This window comes from Bos javanicus, chromosome 13 (assembly GCF_032452875.1).
Source record: "Bos javanicus breed banteng chromosome 13, ARS-OSU_banteng_1.0, whole genome shotgun sequence".
Lineage (NCBI taxonomy): Eukaryota > Metazoa > Chordata > Mammalia > Artiodactyla > Bovidae > Bos > Bos javanicus.
The window spans coordinates 11,884,615-11,901,652 of NC_083880.1; the positions used below are offsets into that span (position 1 = coordinate 11,884,615).

The following is a 17,038-nucleotide window of genomic DNA, read 5'->3' on the forward strand; positions in this document are numbered from 1 at the left end:
TTTTCCTCTTGCAGCTAAGACCAGCTGACCTATTCCTTCCACCCTACATCATCACCTGTACCCCTGGCCTCTTGCATCCCCATCAACATGGTAGTGTGCACAGCAGCACCAGAGAAGGTAGGGTGATGGGAGACGCAGGAGAATCAGCTCTAGGAAAGCAGTCATGAAAGTGGCCTGCAAGATGCAAGGAACAAAATAACTTCGAACCCTCACTCTTCCCCAGTCAGATTTCCCCCAAAATGAGAGGGTGTCGCTCACATCACCTCCTCCCCGCTAGGTGTGTTGGACACCACTGTGAACATAAAAGAGAATGATTGACAGCAAAGACGGGGGGTGGGGGGCGAGGAGCATATCATACACAAATGAAAGGAGGCTTTGAGGAAAGGGCAAAATACTGTTTTAAGAGAATCTCTGAAACGTGCTCTTCTTCCAAAACTTTCGAAATCTACTAGATCATGATAGCACAAGACCTGACAAGGTCCTACTGTAGAGCACAGGGAACTATATTCAACATCCTGTAATAAACCAGAATGGAAAAGAATTTTTAAAAGAATGTATATATATGTGTATAAATAACTCACTTTGCTATATTGCAGAAATTAACACAATACTGTAAATCAACTACACTTCAATAAAGAACTTAAAAAAAAACTGGGAAATGGAAGGTGATAGAAAGGGGAGTCAATTTTTTTTGGAAAAGTTGAAAGCAAATAATGGGGGAATTGTAGATCCTAGGGGAAAGTATGGGTGCCACTGACTTCATGCTATATAGAAGGCTATTATATCAATAAGGTGTATGTTGTACATATAAAGTTTATGTAATGTTATATAATAAATGTATTTTAATTTAAAAGTTATTAAGTAAAAAAATAAGGGATAATTGGAGAGAATAGCATGGAAACATATACATTACCATATGTAAAATAGATAGCAAGTGAGAATTTACTGTATAAAACAGGGAGCTCAACCCAGTGTTCTCTGACAAGCTAGAGGCGTGGGAGATGGGGCGGGGGGGTTCAGGAGGGAGGGAACATATGTATGTATACCTGTCACTGATTTGTGTTGATGAGTGGGAGAGGTCAATACAATATTGTAGAGCAATTATCCTCCAATAAGTGTATTTTGTTCTATATTTCTCAATACTGTAAAATTATAATCTTTGATAATTAAAAAAAATAAAGGGAGTTTTGATAAAACAAAAAAGAAAAAACAAATAAACAAACAAAATGCTCAACAAAAGAATAACATGATCTGAAAAAAAAGGGTAAAATGACCTGATATGGGGAATTACATGGCGGTCCAGTGGTTAGGACTCAGTGCTTTCACTACCGAGGCCTGGGTTCAATCCCTTAGATGGGGAAGCTAAGATCCCAAAAGCCTCTTCGTGTGGCAAAAAAAGTTAATTAATTTGTTCAGTCGCTAAGTCCTGTCCAACTCTTTGTGACCCCATGGACTGCAGCATGCCAGGCTTCCCTGTCCTTCACTGTCTCCCCGAGTTTGCTCAAACTCATGTCTATTGAATTGGTGATGCCATCCAACTGCCTCATCCTCTGTCGTCCCCTTCTCCTCCTGCCCTCAATCTTTCCCAGCATCAGGGTCTTTTCCAATGAGTCAGCTCCTTGCATCACGTGGCCGAAGTACTGGAGTTTCAGCTTCAGCACCAGTCCTTCCAAAGAGTATTCAGAGTTGATTTCCTTTAGAAATGACTGGTTTGATCTTGCAGTCCATGGGATTCTCAAGGTCTTCTTCAGCACCACAACTCAAAAGCATCAATTCTTCGGTGTTCAGCCTTCCTTATGGTCCAACTCTGACATCCATACATGACTACTGGAAAAACCATAGCTTTGACTACACAGAACTTTCTCAGCAAAGTGATGTCTCTGCTTTTTAATATGCTGTCTAGGTTTGTCATAGTTTTTCTTCACGGAGCAAAAGTCTTTTAATCTCGTGACTGCAGTCACTGTCCACATTAATTCTGGAAACCAAGAATATGAAATATGACACTGTTTCCACTTTTTCTCCCATCTATTTGCCATGAAGTGACAGGACGAGATGCCATGATCTTTGTTTTTTTAATGTTGAGTTTTAAGCCAGATTTTTCTCTCTCCTCTTTCATCTTCATCAAGAGGCATTTTAGAGCCTCTTCACTTTCTGCCATTAAAGTGGTTATCATCTGCATACCTGAGGTTGTTGATATCTCTCCCAGCAATCTTGATTCCAGCTTGTGAGTTATCCAGCCTGGCATTTTGCACGATGTACTCTGCATATAAGTTAAATATTCAGGGTGACAATATACAACATTGACATACTCCTTTCCCAATTTTGAACCAGTCCATTGTAATTAATCTGATATGGTAACCACTGTGGCCCTAATTAATAGCAGAAATAAAAGACTTAAATACGAATGAATAAAGAATCCTTGGAAGGTAACTTTTTTAATGACAGTGAAAATGTCCTTAAAAGGGTAATTTGCATATACAAGTAGAACATTTTAGTTAAGAAAGGAATCCCCGCTTTCCTTGGTGAACTCTCCAGCCCACACCTTCCTGTAGATCAGATCAGATCAGTTGCTCAGTCATATCCAACTCTTTGTGACACCATGAATCGCAGCATGCCAGGCCTCCCTGTCCCTCACCAACTCCCGGAGTTCACTCAGACTCACGTCCATCGAGTCAGTGAGGCCATCCAGCCATCTCATCCTCTGTCGTCCCCTTCTCCTCCTGCCCCCAATCCCTCCCAGCATCAGAGTCTTTTCCAATGAGTCAACTCTTCGCATGAGGTGGACAAAGTACTGGAGTTTCAGCTTTAGCATCATTCCTTCCAAAGAAATCCCAGGGCTGATCTCCTTCAGAATGGACTGGTTGGATCTCCTTGCAGTCCAAGGGACCCTCAACAGTCTTCTCCAACACCACAGTTCAAAACCATCAATTCTTCAGTGCTCAGCCTTCTTCACAGTCCAACTCTCACATCCATACATGACCACAGGAAAAACCATAGCCTTGACTAGACGAACCTTTGTTGGCAAAGTAATGTCTCTACTTTGAATATGCTCTTTAGGCTGGTCATAACTTTCCTTCCAAGGAGTAAGCGTCTTTTAATTTCATGGCTGCAGTCACCATCTGCAGTGATTTTGGAGCCCAGAAAAATAAAGTCTGACACTGTTTCCCCATCTATTGCCCATGAAGTGGTGGGACCGGATGCCATGATCTTCGTTTTCTGAATGTTGAGCTTTAAGCCAACTTTTTCACTCTCCACTTTCACTTTCATCAAGAGGCTTTCGAGTTCCTCTTCACTTTCTGCCATAAGGGTGGTGTCATCTGCATATCTAAGGTTATTGATATTTCTCCCAGCAATCTTGATTCCAGCTTGTGTTTCTTCCAGTCCAGCGTTTCCCATGATGTACTCTGCATATAAGTTAAATAAACAGGGTGACAATATACAGCCTTGATGAACTCCTTTTCCTATTTGGAACCAGTCTGTTGTTCCATGTCCAGTTCTAACTGTTGCTTCCTGACCTGCATACAAATTTCTCAAGAGGCAGATCAGGTGGTCTGGTATTCCCATCTCTTTCAGAATTTTTCACAGTTTATTGTGATCCACACAGTCAAAGGCTTTGGAATAGTCAATAAAACAGAAATAGATGATTTTTGGAACTCTCTTGCTTTCTCCATGATCCAGTGGATGTTGGCAATTTGATCTCTGGTTCCTCTGCCTTTTCTAAAACCAGCTTGAACATCAGGAAGTTCACGGTTCACATATTGCTGAAGCCTGGCTTGGAGAATTTTGAGCATTACTTTACTAGCGTGTGAGATGAGTGCAATTGTGCGGTAGTTTGAGCATTCTTTGGCATTGCCTTTCTTTGGGATTGGAATGAAAACTGACCTTTTCCAGTCCTGTGGCCACTGCTGAGTTTTCCAAATTTGCTGGCATATTGAGTGCAGCACTTTCACAGCATCATCTTTCAGGATTTGGAATAGCTCAACTGGAATTCCATCACCTCCACTAGCTTTGTTCGTAGCGATGCTTTCTAAGGCCCACTTGACTTCACATTCCAGGATGTCTGGCTCTAGGTCAGTGATCACACCATTGTGATTATCTGGGTCGTGAAGACCTTTTTTGTACAGTTCTTCTGTGTATTCTTGCCATCTCTTCTTAATATCTTCTGCTTCTGTTAGGTCCATACCATTTCTGTCCTTTATCGAGCCCATCTTTGCATGAAATGTTCCTTTGGTATCTCTGATTTTCTTGAAGAGATCCCTAGTCTTTCCCATTCTGTTGTTTTCCTCTATTTCTTTACATTGATCGCTGAGGAAGGCTTTCTTATCTCTTCTTGCTATTCTTTGGAACTCTGCATTCAGATGTTTATATCTTTCCTTTTCTCTTTTGCTTTTCGTTTCTCTTCTTTTCACAGCTATTTGTAAGGCCTCCCCAGACAGCCATTTTGCTTTTTTGCATTTCTTTTCCATGGGAATGGTCTTGATCCCTGTCTCCTGTACAATGTCATGAACCTCATTCCATAGTTCATCAGGCACTCTATCTATCAGATCTAGGCCCTTAAATCTATTTCTCACTTCCACTGTATAATCATAAGGGATTTGATTTAGGTCATACCTGAATGGTCTAGTGGTTTTCCCTACTTTCTTCAGTTTAAGTCTGAATTTGTCAATAAGGACTTCATGGTCTGAGCCACAGTCAGCTCCTGGTCTTGTTTTTGCTGACTGTATAGAGCTTCTCCATCTTTGGCTGCAAAGAATATAATCAATCTGATTTCGGTGCTGACCATCTGGTGACGTCCATGTGTAGAGTCTTCTCTTGTGTTGCTGGAAGAGGGTGTTTGTTATGACCAGTGCATTTTCTTGGCAAAACTCTATCAGTCTTTGCCCTGCTTCATTCCGTATTCCAAGGCCAAATTTGCCTGTTACTCCAGGTGTTTCTTGACTTCCTACTTTTGCGACCCCACAAACTGTAGCCTGCAAGTCTCCTCTGTCCATGGGATTCTCCAGGCAAGAATACTGGAGTGGGTTGCCATTCCCTTCTCCAGGGGATCTTCCCAACCCAGGAATTGAAACCAGGTCTCCTGCATTGCAGGCAGATTCTTTACCAACTGAGCTACAAGGGAAGCTCCAAAAACTCCACTATTGCTCATAAGGCTTTAAGGAGTCAGGTCCATAAGCCCCAAGGAATTCTGGAGGCAGCAGAAACCACTCAATCAAATACACAGCCGATAACAAATGACAACACAATCCCACCAGGTCCAGGATTAAGATGAATGACAGACAGCAAAAGTAGCATCTATAGTCTCACCCAGAATGATTTTATAGACTCCAGATTTCAGGTTTCCACAATAAATTAGAATGTTGAACTTGAATGAGGCAAGACACAGGCAGACACAGCAGGGTAAAATGTTTGGGGAACATGAAGTAGACAGAAGAGGGCAGTTTCTCATCAGTTTAAAGAACATGCCACTTTCACCTCTTACTTCAGAAATCAGTCCTAACATCAGCTTAATGTACTGGGAAAAGGAATAACTGAACTATTTTAGAGTCTCACGAATTCAAGTGAAAGGTGAAGAGAATGTATGGCTAACAATGTGAAGATTTCTAATTAGAAATGCTATATCATAATCAAATTCAAATGTGCTTACCTGACAATTTATTTACTAAAAGTTTCTGGCCCATGGAAAATTAACAATAAGATAATGTAGTTATTTTTGCATGCTTAATGGATTCAGCTGTGTCTGACTCTTTGCAACCTTATGGACCATAGCTGGCCAGCCTCCTCTGTCCATGGGATTCTCTAGGCATGCATACTGGAGTGGGTTGCCATGCCCTCCCCTAGGGCATCTTCCTGACTCAGAGATCGAACTTGCATCTGTTATGTCTCCTGCATTGACAGTCAGATTCTTTACCACTAGTGCCACCTGAGAAGCCCCCAGTTATTTGTATATGTAGACTAATATTCTACTGCCTTGTAGATTTAACTGTTTTCACTGGGTGTAAAGACCCAGTTATTGATATCCAGGATTAATTATCCTCTAGGCATTAAAGGTTTCATATTAAATGAGTACTTGTAGAAGAAAAACGTGACCCACAATCTACACCTCTAAAATATACCTGTTGGGTTATCAAAGGTGGGGGGCAGAGGAAAGTGAAAGTGAAGTTGCTCAGTCGTGTCCGACTCTTTGGGACCCCATGGACTGTAGCCTATCAGGCTCCTCCGTCCGTGGGATTTTCCAGGCAAGAGTGCTGGAGTGGATTGCCATTTCCTTCTCCAGGGGATCTTCTGACCCAGGAATCGAACCCAGGTTTCGCGCATTGCAGGCAGACGCTTTACCGTCTGAGCCACCAGGGAAGCTCTAGGGGGGCAGAGGAAGTAATACACTAATCATTTGTCTTGTTTGCCTTAATGCCAAAGACTTTCATTTTAAAGCAAACAAACAAGCAAGCAAAATAAATCCAGACTCTTGCAGCCTTGTTAGATAGACAAATACTGTGTGGTTTCCATGAGGGTCACAGTTTCATAGAAGTAATGACATTTGTCCTCTTAGTAGTAGCAGCTATGTCAGTCCATACTCCCTTAATTAATTCATAACTCAAGAAAGGAAAAATACAGTGAAGACCTTCATCTAAAGTCAGTTGCCTTTAGATAAATTGGGGGGGATAAATTGGGAGATCAGGATTGACATACACACACCACTAGATATAAAGTAGGTAACTAATAAGAACTTACTGTATAGCACAGGAAACTATTCAATACTTTGCAATGATCTACATGAGAATAGAATCTTTTTAAAAAAGTAAATATATGTACATGTGTAACTGACTGACTTTGCTGAACAGCAGAAACTAACACAACATTGTAAATCAACTATACTCCAATAAAAAAAACTAACTAGGGACTTCCCTGGTGGTCCAGTGGCTAAGACTCTGTGCTCCCAAAGCTGGGGGGCCTGGGTTCGATCCCTGATCAGGGAACTAGATTCCACATGCTGTAATATGACCCGGCACAGCCAAATAAATAAATAGAAATAAATATATTTTTAATTAGCTAAAAAAATTATTTTTAAAAAGATCAGTCAAAAAATAAAACAGTCAGTTGCCTTGAGATTACTGGTGAGCAGATATTCACATCTGCTATGAATTTATAAAACAACCCCCAAATCTTTTCCCAAAAGTTCATCTTAGTTTCGTCTGGAACATGTGCTGTCTCCTGTCATGACGACTGCGGAATCCTAACCCAAGGCCACAGACACTGAGTCCAGAGCCAAGGTCACCTCTGAAGCTGACTGAGCCCCTTTGTAACCCTTGCCAAAAGCCCCCCTGATCATCACCAACAAGCTTCCTGACCCCAAATTAGGTAAAAATGCCCACCCCATGCTCACCCTATTATAGCGCCCTAAGAGTCAGACACGACTGAGTGACTTCACTTTTACTTTTCACTTTTATGCACTGGAGAAGGAAATGGCAACCCACTCCAGTGTTCTTGCCTGGAGAATCCCAGGGACGGCAGAGCCTGGTGGGCTGCCACCTACAGGGTCTCACAGAGTCGGACACGACTGAAGTGACTTAGCAGCAGCAGCAACCGATCACCTAATACCACCCTTCCAGCAGGAATTTTCTTTGTCTTGAGGCTATAAAAATTGACTGCTGCTGCTAAGCTGCTAAGTCGCTTCAGTCGTGTCCGACTCTGTGCAACCCCAGAGACAGCAGCTCACCAGGCTCCCCCATCCCTAGGATTCTCCAGGCAAGAACACTGGAGTGGGTTGCCATTTCCTTCTCCAATGCATGAAAGTGAAAAGTGAAAGTGAAGTCACTCAGTCATGTCTGACTCTTCTCGACCCCACGGACTGCAGCCCACCAGGCTCCTCCGTCCATGGGATTTTCCAGGCAAGAGTACTGGAGTGGGGTGCCATTGCCTTCTGCAGCTAAGCCACAAAAGCTGGATGAGCCAGCTGGCTGTTCTAACAGTGTCCTATTGGCTCTCCCTGGTCTGCCAGGAGGTGCCGGCCAGCCCTGTTCCCAGTGCCCACATTGTCTCTGCTCTTTGATCTTAATAAACTCACTCCTTTCTGCAGTACTCTGGAAATTCTTTTTCAACCCCCATTCAGACTGCGATGACAACTACCAAATTAGACACTCTTTCTTCCCAGTATTCCCAACCTCTGGCCTTACTTCCTGAAGCTCCCAGTACCTGTAAGCAGATGACTTTGTCCCCAGGCTGAGCTGAACTGTCCAGGGAGTAGTCCCCATCCTGCCTGGACTGCTGCCTGCCCCGAGTCTTCCCGACTGCCACAGGGTTCACGGCTTCCAGGTGCGAGGGGTTGGGCAGCATAGTCACATGGAGGGGATGGTGCGCACCGAAGTCCAGGTCAACCGAGGACGTTAGGTGAGACAGGACATCGCCAATGGCTGAAACGTTTTCTGGAAATTCACTTAAGCCTTGCATTTTACGGAACATCAACTAAGCCGAGTAAACACACAAGAATAAATGGGAAGAGGTGGTTTGTTTAAATCACACAATCTAAAAAAAACTTTATGCACATGTTGTATATATATTGTGACCATGCATTATTTAAAGATAAGCACACACTTGTAACTGCTAGAATGCACGGAGCTATTTGGAGATGTTTATCATCAAATGAAGTTCTAACACGTTAAGACAAGTCCAGCATGATGCAGACAGTAAGATACCTCTGCCTTGCCATAAGCAAAATTTTTTTCTTAAATGCACTTGTTAGAATGCCTTTTCCAAAAGAACTAGTATTCTTGTTAAATTAACAGGAATACTTGCTATTATTTGAGTTATTGAATTATTCAAGTATATAAATACATTAATTGCTAACAAGAATTATTCTTATAACTTTTATAATTAAAGGAAAATAAGAACTTCATCCCATTTAGTCACAGGATGACATCCACTACTTAGCTCAAGTGACATCTAAGACACTATTTTGCGATTCTCGGGTTATAGCATCTATGTAAGTTCTGGTACCATTTTAGTTTCAAAATTGTGAAAAATGTATGGATATTTTGAACATGAAAAGTAACAAAGTGCTATTAAAGATTCTAAATATGTTCTCTTTACAATATATAATGAGTAATTGATAAATAAATCATTGATTTTTAAAATTAAAAAAAGAAACTATATTTCACGATTTTCAAAGGACTTCTCTGCATACATTCTGTCACCTCATTTTCATCCTTTTCTATGAGATAGATGTTACTATCTATTTTAAAAATGAACAAGCTAAAAGACTAAAAATACAGTTGCCATACAACCCAGCAATCCACTCCTGGGCATATATCCGTCATATAAAACTCTAATTAGTACAAGCACCCCAGGGTCCACCAGCAGCACTATTTACAATACCCAACACATGGAAAGGACCTAAGTGTCCATTGATGGACAATGGATAAAGAAAATATGGTATGTATATAATGGAATACTGCTGCTCCTAAGTCACTTCAGTCGTGTCCGACTCTGTGTGACCCCATAGACGGCAGCCCACCAGGCTCCACCATCCCTGGGATTCTCCAGGCAAGAACACTGAAGTGGGTTGCCATTTCCTTCTCCAATGCATGAGAAGTGAAAAGTGAAAGTGAAGTCACTCAGTACTCAGCCACAAAATAGAATGAAATAATGCCATTCACAGCAACATGGATAGACCTAGAGATTATCATACTAAGTGAAGTAAATCAGACAGAAAATGACAAAAGACTTGTGTGTGCAATCTAAAGAAATGATATAGGAAATCCCTGGTGGTCCAGTGGTTAGGATTCTGCACTTTCACTCCCGATGGCCTAGGCTCAATCTCTTGTCGGGTAGCTAAAATCCCACAAGTTGAGCAATGCAGACAAAAAAAAAAGGAGAACTTATTTACAAAACAGAAACAGATGCACAGACATAGAAAACAATCTTATGGTTACTAAAGAGGAAGAGGAGGGATAAATTAGGAGTTTGAGAATTAAAAAAAAAAAAAGGATGAGCAAGAAAAATTACTTGGCTACAAAGGTTAAAAGATTCTTGGTTACAAAGCTGGGTCTCAAATCAAACTATCTACCAAGGACGGTATGTTATGCTCAATTGGCCAAATGGTTTAAATGACCCAAAAGCTTCTTATTGCCCTCACTGCAAATAGGAACATACAAACTCACAGGATAGGAAGAAATGTGATTTTCACAAGCTTCACTTCAGTTCAGTTCAGTCGCTCAGTTGTATCTGACTCTTAGCGACCCATGGACTGCAGCATGCCAGGCTTCCCTGTCCATCACCAACTCCTGAAGCTTGCTCAAATCATGTCCATCGAGTCAGTGATGCCATCCCACCACCTCATCCTCTGTTGGCCCCTTCTCCTCTTGCCTTCAATCTTTCCCGGCATCAGGGTCTTTACCAATGAGTCAGTTCTTCACATCAGCTGGCCAGAGTGTTGGAGCTTCAGCTTCAGCATCAGTCCTTCCAATGAATATTCAGGATTGACTTCCTTTAGGATTAACTGCTTTGATCTCCTTGCAGTCCAAGGGACTCTCAAGAGTCTTCTCCAACACCACAGTTCAAAACCATCAATTCTTCGGCACTCAACTTTCTTTAAGGTCCAACTCTCACATCCATCTATGACTACTGGAAAAACCATAGCTTCAATTAGACAGACCTTTGTTGGCAAAGTAATGTCTCTGCTTTTTAATATGCTGTCTAGGTCGATCATAATTTTTATTCCAAGGAGCAAGGGTCTTTTAATCTCATGGCTGCAGTCACCATCTGCAGTGACTTTGGAGCCCAAAACAATAAAGTCTGTCACTGTTTCCATTGTTTTCCCGTCTATTTGCCATGAAGTGATGGGACTAGATGCCATGATCTTAGTTTTTTGAATGTTTAGGTTCAAGCCAGCTTTTTCACTCTCCTCTTTCACTTTCATCAAAAGACTCTTTAATTCTTCTTCGATTTCTGCCATGAGGGTGGTGTCATCTGCATATCTGAGGTTGATAAGTCTCCTGGAATTCTTGATTCCAGCTTGTGCTTCCTCCAGTCCAGCGTTTCACATGATGTACTCTGCATATAAGTTAATTCACAGAGCTAGAACAAATAATTTCACAATTTGTATGGAAATACAAAAAACCTCGAATAGCCAAAGCGATCTTGAGAAAGAAGAATGGAACTAGAGGAATCAACCTACCTGACTTCAGGCTCTACTACAAAGCCACAGTTATCAAGACAGTATGGTACTGGCACAAAGACAGAAATATAGATCAATGGAACAAAATAGAAAGCCCAGAGATAAATCCACGCACATATGGACACCTTATCTTTGACAAAGGAGGCAAGAATATACAATGGATTAAAGACAATCTCTTTAACAAGTGGTGCTGGGAAAACTGGTCAACCACTTGTAAAAGAATGAAACTAGAACACTTTCTAACACCATACACAAAAATAAACTCAAAATGGATTAAAGATCTAAACATAAGACCAGAAACTATAAAACTCCTAGAGGAGAACATAGGCAAAACACTCTCTGACATACATCACAGCAGGATCCTCTATGACCCACCTCCCAGAATATCGGAAATAAAAGCAAAAATAAACAAATGGGACCTAATTAACCTTAAAAGCTTCTGCACATCAAAGGAAACTATCAACAAGGTGAAAAAACAGCCTTCAGAATGGGAGAAAATAATAGCAAATGAAGCAACTGACAAACAACTAATCTCAAAAATATACAAGCAACTCCTACAGCTCAACTCCAGAAAAATAAATGACCCAATCAAAAAATGGGCCAAAGAACTAAATAGACATTTCTCCAAAGAAGACATACAGATGGCTAACAAACATATGAAGAGATGCTCAACATCACTCATTATCAGAGAAATGCAAATCAAGACCACTATGAGGTACCATTTCACACCAGTCAGAATGGCTGCGATCCAAAAGTCTACAAATAATAAATGTTGGAGAGGGTGTGGAGAAAAGGGAACCCTCTTACACTATTGGTGGGAATGCAAACTAGTATAGCCACTATGGAGCACAGTGTGGAGATTCCTTAAAAAACTGGAAATAGAACTGCCTTATGATCCAGCAATCCCACTGCTGAGCATACACACTGAGGAAACCAGAAGGGAAAGAGACACGTGTACCCCAATGTTCATCGCAGCACTGTTTATAATAGCCAGGACATGGAAGCAACCTAGATGTCCATCAGCAGATGAATGGATAAGAAAGCTGTGGTACATATACACAATGGAGTATTACTCAGCCATTAAAAAGAATTCATTTGAATCAGTTCTAATGAGGCGGATGAAACTGGAGCCTATTATACAGAGTGAAGTAAGCCAGAAAGAAAAACACCAATACAGTATACTAACGCATATATATGGAATTTAGAAAGATGGTAACAATAACCCTGTATACGAGACAGCAAAAGAGACACTGATGTATAGAACAGTCTTATGGACTCTGTGGGAGAGGGAGAGGGTGGGAAGATTTGGGAGAATGGCATTGAAACATGTAAAATATCATGTATGAAACGAGATGCCAGTCCAGGTTCAATGCACGATACTGGATGCTTGGGGCTAGTGCACTGGGACGACCCAGAGGGATGGTATGGGGAGGGAGGAGGGAGGAGGGTTCAGGATGGGGAGCACATGTATATCTGTGATGGATTCATTTTGATATTTGGCAAAACTAATACAATTATGTAAAGTTTAAAAAAAAAAAAAAAAAGCAGGGTGACAATATACAGCCTTGACATACTCCTTTCCCAATTTGGAACCAGTCTGTTGTTCCATGGCTGGTTCTAACTGTTGCTTCCTGCCCTGCATACAGATTTCTCAGGAGGCAGGTCGGGTGGTCAGGTATTCCTATCTCTTTAAGAATTTTCCACAGTTTATTGTGATCCACACAGTCAAAGGCTTTGGTATAGTCAATACAGAAGAAGTAAATGTTTTTCTGGAACTCTCTTGCTTTTTCTATGACCCAATGAATGTTCACAAGTACAGTCATTGATAATCATTTCTATGCTTTTGAGTAACTGCTTTGTCTGGGATATTTTAGGAACGCAATTTTTGGTTTAAGAATTTCTACAGGTGTCAAAGCACACCTCCATCTGTCAATCATTTTATTCTGTTGTATTCTACCTTTTCTACAGTGAGTTTTCAAAGCTGATTAAGGATCTCTTAGCATCAGAAACACTGAAGTATAAACAAAAAAGGTAAAACTTGGCCCCCAGACATGACATCATGTGTATTTTTTTAATTAAGAAAATTTTTTGGATTGAGGTATAGTTGATTTACAATATTATATAAATTCCACGTATACAACATAGTGATTCAAAACTTTTAGAGATTTTACTTGATTTAGTTACTATAAAATATTGGCCATATTCTCTGTGTTTTACAATATAGCCTTTAGCTTATTTATTTTTTACAAAGTAATTTATATCTCTCAATCCCGTATCCCTGTATTACCCCTTCCCATTTTCCCTCTCCCCACTGGTAACCACTAGGTTGTTCTATCTGTGAGTCTGTTTCTTTTTTGTTATAGTTATTCGTTTGTTTTATGTTTTGGATTTCACATATAAGTGATAACATGTAGTATTTAGCTTTGTGTGGCTTACTTCACTAAGCATAAAACCTTGCAAGTCCATTCCTATTGTTCTGAATGACAAATTTACATTATTTTTTATGCCTGAGTTATATTCCATTATATGTGTGTATGGCACATCTTTATTTATCTGTTGATGGACACTTAGGTTGTTGCTGTATCTTATCAATTATAAATAATACTGCCAGTACTTTGGCCACCTCATGCAAAGAGTTGACTCATTGGAAAAGACTCTGATGCTGGGAGGGATTGGGGGCAGGAGAAGCGGACGACAGAGGATGAGATGGCTGGATGGCATCACTGACTCGATGGACGTGAGTCTGAGTGAACTCCGGGAGTTGGTGAGGGACAGGGAGGCCTGGCGTGCTGCGATTCATGGGGTCACAAAGAGTCGGACACGACTGAGCGACTGAACTGAACTGAACTGAAGAACATTGGGGTTCGTGTATCTTTCCAAATTAGTGCTTTTGTTTTCTTCAAATATATACCCAGGAGTTGGACTGCAAGGAGATCCAACCAGTCCATTCTGAAGGAGATCAGCCCTGGGATTTCTTGGGAAGGAATGATGCTAAAGCTGAAACTCCAGTACTTTGGCCACCTCATGCGAAGAGCTGACTCATTGGAAAAGACTCTGATGCTGGGAGGGATTGGGGCAGGAGGAGAAGGGGACGACAGAGGATGAGATGGCTGGATGGCATCGCTGACTCAATGGACGTGAGTCTGAGTGAACTCCGGGAGTTGGTGATGGACAGGGAGGCCTGGTGTGCTGCGATTCATGGGGTCGCAGAGTCGGACACAACTGAGCGACTGATCTGATCTGATCTGATACCCAGAAGTGGAGTTTCTGGGTCATATGGTATTTTTTGTTTGTTTTTTGCTGTGACACGTGGCTTGTGGGATCTTAGTTCTCTGATCCAGGATTGAACCGAAGCCTGGCAGTGAAAGCAGCAACTCCTAACCACTGAACCCCTGAGGAACTACCTAGCATTTATAATTGTTTTTAACCTCCTGGCCAAGAATAGTGGTAAGGTTTACCCATGTATAACTGACATAACCTTATCAGGCATTGGGTCTCTCTGATGTTCCCTGTCATTGAATATTGTGCCCTGACCCTCAAGTGCTTCAAGATTTACAGAGCATCTGAGTCGGACTGAACAAGAATACAAAAGATCCAATAACCAATAAAACTACTCACTTTGGAGGATCTCTTGAGATAACAATGTTTTATTAGTTTCATACAATCTATCAACTATAATCTGCAAATAAGTAGAAGGTAAAAATGACTTTCTGGAAGATGAAATTTTATCAAACTGCACAGATCTTTGTGTTTGTTTGAATGATTTTTATGAAATAGGGCAAGCATACTTCAAAAAACAGAATTTATCTGTTTGCATCATCCTTGGGAAACAAACTAACTTTTAACTTTCCTGAGTGAAGAAAGAATTCCTGTAAAGAGATATAGGAAAATCAACCCACACCAGGTCCAACAGCATCAGTTTTCATCAATTAATGAAGCTGTCTCCTGGACCAATGGCTCATATGCTCAGTCAGTTTTCTAAAAGCGATTATCACCATCGGCTTTACTCCGTTTCAGTCAATTGCACATCACTGGTGGGAAAAACAGAAGGCCTTTTACCTCTGGAGGGAACTGCAGAAGGCCCGTCAGCAAGTTCAGCCTCCCTCTATGGGGCATCCCAATAATAACATCCGTTACTCCGCTGTAAGCCGCCATTTTCAGCAGCTCGTAGAAAAAGCCCATCATGCTTTCTGCTCCTTCGCCTCCGTATCGCTTCACTGTGGCAAACTTGGTGGCCAAAAAGTGGTCAAACTCCTGTGGAACACCACATCAGACACGCTAGTTACAGGAGAGCCGACTACCTGGGTCAAAGCCAAACACATTTAAGGAGCCCCCGCACTGCTTCAAGCAGCTACAACAGGGTCTATTCAGTGCAGACCCCAGAGATGAACAGAAGTCACTCAGAGGCTGGCAAGAGATCCCTGCCGAGGACACCAGGCAGCAGTGGGAACACTGAAGAAACACCCCAGCGCTAGAAGAGCTCACCCCAGGAGGAATCCCCTCAGAAGGCCAGGCCTTTTCCAGGACTTGAGTTTTAGTTCAGGGCTCTATAGTATTTCATCTGGGCCGCAAGCTAGCCATCCACCCATGTTACTGGGGGCAGGGGCCTTGTCATATTGATAGGCTCAAGTCCTGTGCACAGTCCTGGACACTCAATCCTATTAATCTATACTGAGAGCCTCTTTCATGTCTAGTTCCTTTCTCTTTTAAAAATTTTTTACCTGTTTAAAATGTTTTTTAAACTTTTTACTTTGTGTTGGGGTATAGGCAAGTAACAATATGGTGATAGTTTCAGGTGAACAGTGAAGGAACTCAGCCATACATATACATGTATTCCTTTTGCCTTTTTTAATCCCTTCGGGTAATTAAAAGAAGAATCAGATCTTAAGGACTTTGCAGTCTTTTATGAAGGGAAGAGCCTCTTTAGACTTCCCTAGAGGCTCAGACGGTAAAGCGTCTGTCTACAATGCAGGAGACCTGGGTTCGAGCCCTGAGTTGGGAAGATCCCCTGGAGAAGGAAATGGGAATCCACTCCAGTACTATTGCCTGTAAAATCCCATGGACAGAGGAGCCTGGTAGGCTACAGTTTGTGGGGTCGCAAAGAGTCAGACATGACTGAGCAACTACACTTTCACTTTCACGAAGGGAAGAGACAAAATACATAGAAAGTATCGACTCTGAGGAGAACCAACAGTTCTGGTGGTTGGAGAGCTACCTCTTTCTACTCAGAATAAAGTGGTGTGTGTTACACTGTCTGTTGTGTTGAGGCCATGGGGGAATTGTGGCTACATTCAAACCATTCATGTCTTAACTCCCTCTCTTCAATATTTATATGTCTTTGGAGAAAAAGAGCTGAACAATTCCTTTGATATTAGCTGCTACTTTATACCTGAGATTCTAGCATTAATTTTGACAGGTGTTTTCGCTCTTCTGTGGTAAATGCCTCCTTCTTCAGTTCCTCAAATCGCTTGGCAAACCAGTCTTTCTCCTCCTGGCTCTGAAGCTGAGAGGTTTCGATAGAAATCTGCCCACAGTAGATCTGGTTGAGATAGGCAACGACTTCCTCAAGAGAGGCCTCCTCCTTCCCCATGCTCAATAATCCTACAAAATGGAATCAAAAGGGTCGCTTTAAAGAATAGTCAACCAAATATAAAACATACCAAGATCCTTATCTCAATTCAGAGCATTTCATTCTAAATAACTTGGGTCATCATCACTGGTTATCCAGATTTTTCTAAAGGCAAAACTAAAAATATGGCCATTTGTGTATATGATTTGAACACAGAGGATATGGGCCCTGTCAGAAGACAATTCTAGAACCTCAACACTACTCTCCCAGACAGTGTCCGAATGTGCCCCTTGCTGTCT

The 17,038-nt window shown here is 41.6% G+C and overlaps 1 protein-coding gene across 2 annotated transcripts in view; it reads right to left on the reverse strand.

The window, feature by feature from the left end:
- DHTKD1 (dehydrogenase E1 and transketolase domain containing 1) overlaps positions 1-17,038 on the reverse strand; it is a 45,738-nt gene that overhangs the window by 20,547 nt on the left and 8,153 nt on the right. For both annotated transcript variants that reach the window (XR_009740204.1, XM_061435691.1), the window contains exons 3-5: positions 16,560-16,771; positions 15,230-15,424; positions 8,191-8,460 (exon numbers count right to left, since the gene is read on the reverse strand). Coding sequence is in view for 1 of the 2 variants with exons in the window: in XM_061435691.1 (XP_061291675.1) it covers positions 8,191-8,460; positions 15,230-15,424; positions 16,560-16,771 (677 nt within the window). In the remaining variant the exon portion in view is untranslated. The remainder of the gene's footprint in view (positions 1-8,190; positions 8,461-15,229; positions 15,425-16,559; positions 16,772-17,038) is intronic.